Source organism: Salvelinus alpinus, chromosome 1, assembly GCF_045679555.1.
Source record: "Salvelinus alpinus chromosome 1, SLU_Salpinus.1, whole genome shotgun sequence".
Classification (NCBI taxonomy): domain Eukaryota; kingdom Metazoa; phylum Chordata; class Actinopteri; order Salmoniformes; family Salmonidae; genus Salvelinus; species Salvelinus alpinus.
Window position 1 is genome coordinate 15,363,037 of NC_092086.1, and position 1,176 is coordinate 15,364,212.

The window sequence follows — 1,176 nt, forward strand, 5'->3', positions numbered from 1 at the left end:
GAGTGACGCAACAAGCTGTCAGCTGTTCTTGTTTTGCTTCGGGTTTTTTCCCTTCTTCTTTCTCCAGAGTGTCTGGTCTCTTCTGTACTAAATAAGAACATTTATGGAACTCAGATTTGGATTCTAAAAACACCGGAAATAAGGAGTTCAAAACACTCAGGCCTATGATTTAGATCGGTTTATTGTTAAAAAGGCGATCGAGATTTCTTCTCAGCTGGATCCTCAATCCGACGCTATCGTGCCAAGAGGCAAAGCCGATCCCAGGCCTCCGATCCAGGGCGGAGGGAGGGAAAGAGGTCGCTGGGAATCGGGATGGAGACGGATGGTCATAGCGGACCGGGTGAACCGGGAGCCGGGCCGGGGACGGAGCTGACGGGGCTTGGCTGCGCCTCTTTCAACCAAGACTCCACGTAAGCGCCTCCGAACCCGCTGCCTGTTGGGTTGGTTGCCTACAACAGAATGCTCTCTCAGCAATTGTACTTGTCATTTCCTGTAAAATAAGCTATCGATAAATACACCTTTCAGTATGATATCATGGTGATCTAAATCTAAAACATATTTCCCTTTCATTGTGAGGTCCTAAAATCCTAGTTAAATAGCCCATAGATGTTATAGAATTCTACATAGCGGCTACAGAGAGGGCAGTTCACAGTCCTCTGAACAAAACACACTAATTATGCTTAAACCCGAAACCACAGGATTCGTTCTAAAAACAAGCGACGGTTGACAACAGTGGATGGAACCGTTCTGGCGGCAGAACAACAGGACATCAAAAGCACTCCTGTTATACACACCAATGCCTATAGAAATCTATTGATCTCTTTCTTAATGACTTCATTAGAGAGAGAGAGAGAGAGAGAGAGATAGAGAGAGAGAGAGAGAGAGAGCGTGCGTGCGTTCCTTTGACTAATGTAAGCACTAACTGAGAATGCTTGAATCGCCAAGCTCAACTACTTTTCATGAACATATTTTTCATGAACAATATATCCCAAATGGCATCCTGTTCTCTGCACTAGTTTTGACCAGGGCCTATAGAGCACTACTGTATGTAGGGAATAGGGACAGTATCACTAGTTTTGACCAGGGCCTATAGAGCACTACTGTATGTAGGGAATAGGGACAGTATCACTAGTTTTGACCAGGGCCTATAGAGCACTACTGTATGTAGGGAATAGG

General features: G+C 45.2%; 1 protein-coding gene across 1 annotated transcript in view; it reads left to right on the plus strand.

Annotated features, from left to right (window-relative positions):
- The window catches only part of wipi1 (WD repeat domain, phosphoinositide interacting 1), a 59,528-nt gene continuing 58,352 nt past the window's right edge, over positions 1 to 1,176 (plus strand). Inside the window, exon 1 of the mRNA XM_071392360.1 lies at positions 1 to 410. Coding sequence (XP_071248461.1) covers positions 313 to 410 — 98 coding nt within the window. The 5' untranslated portion in view covers positions 1 to 312. The remainder of the gene's footprint in view (positions 411 to 1,176) is intronic.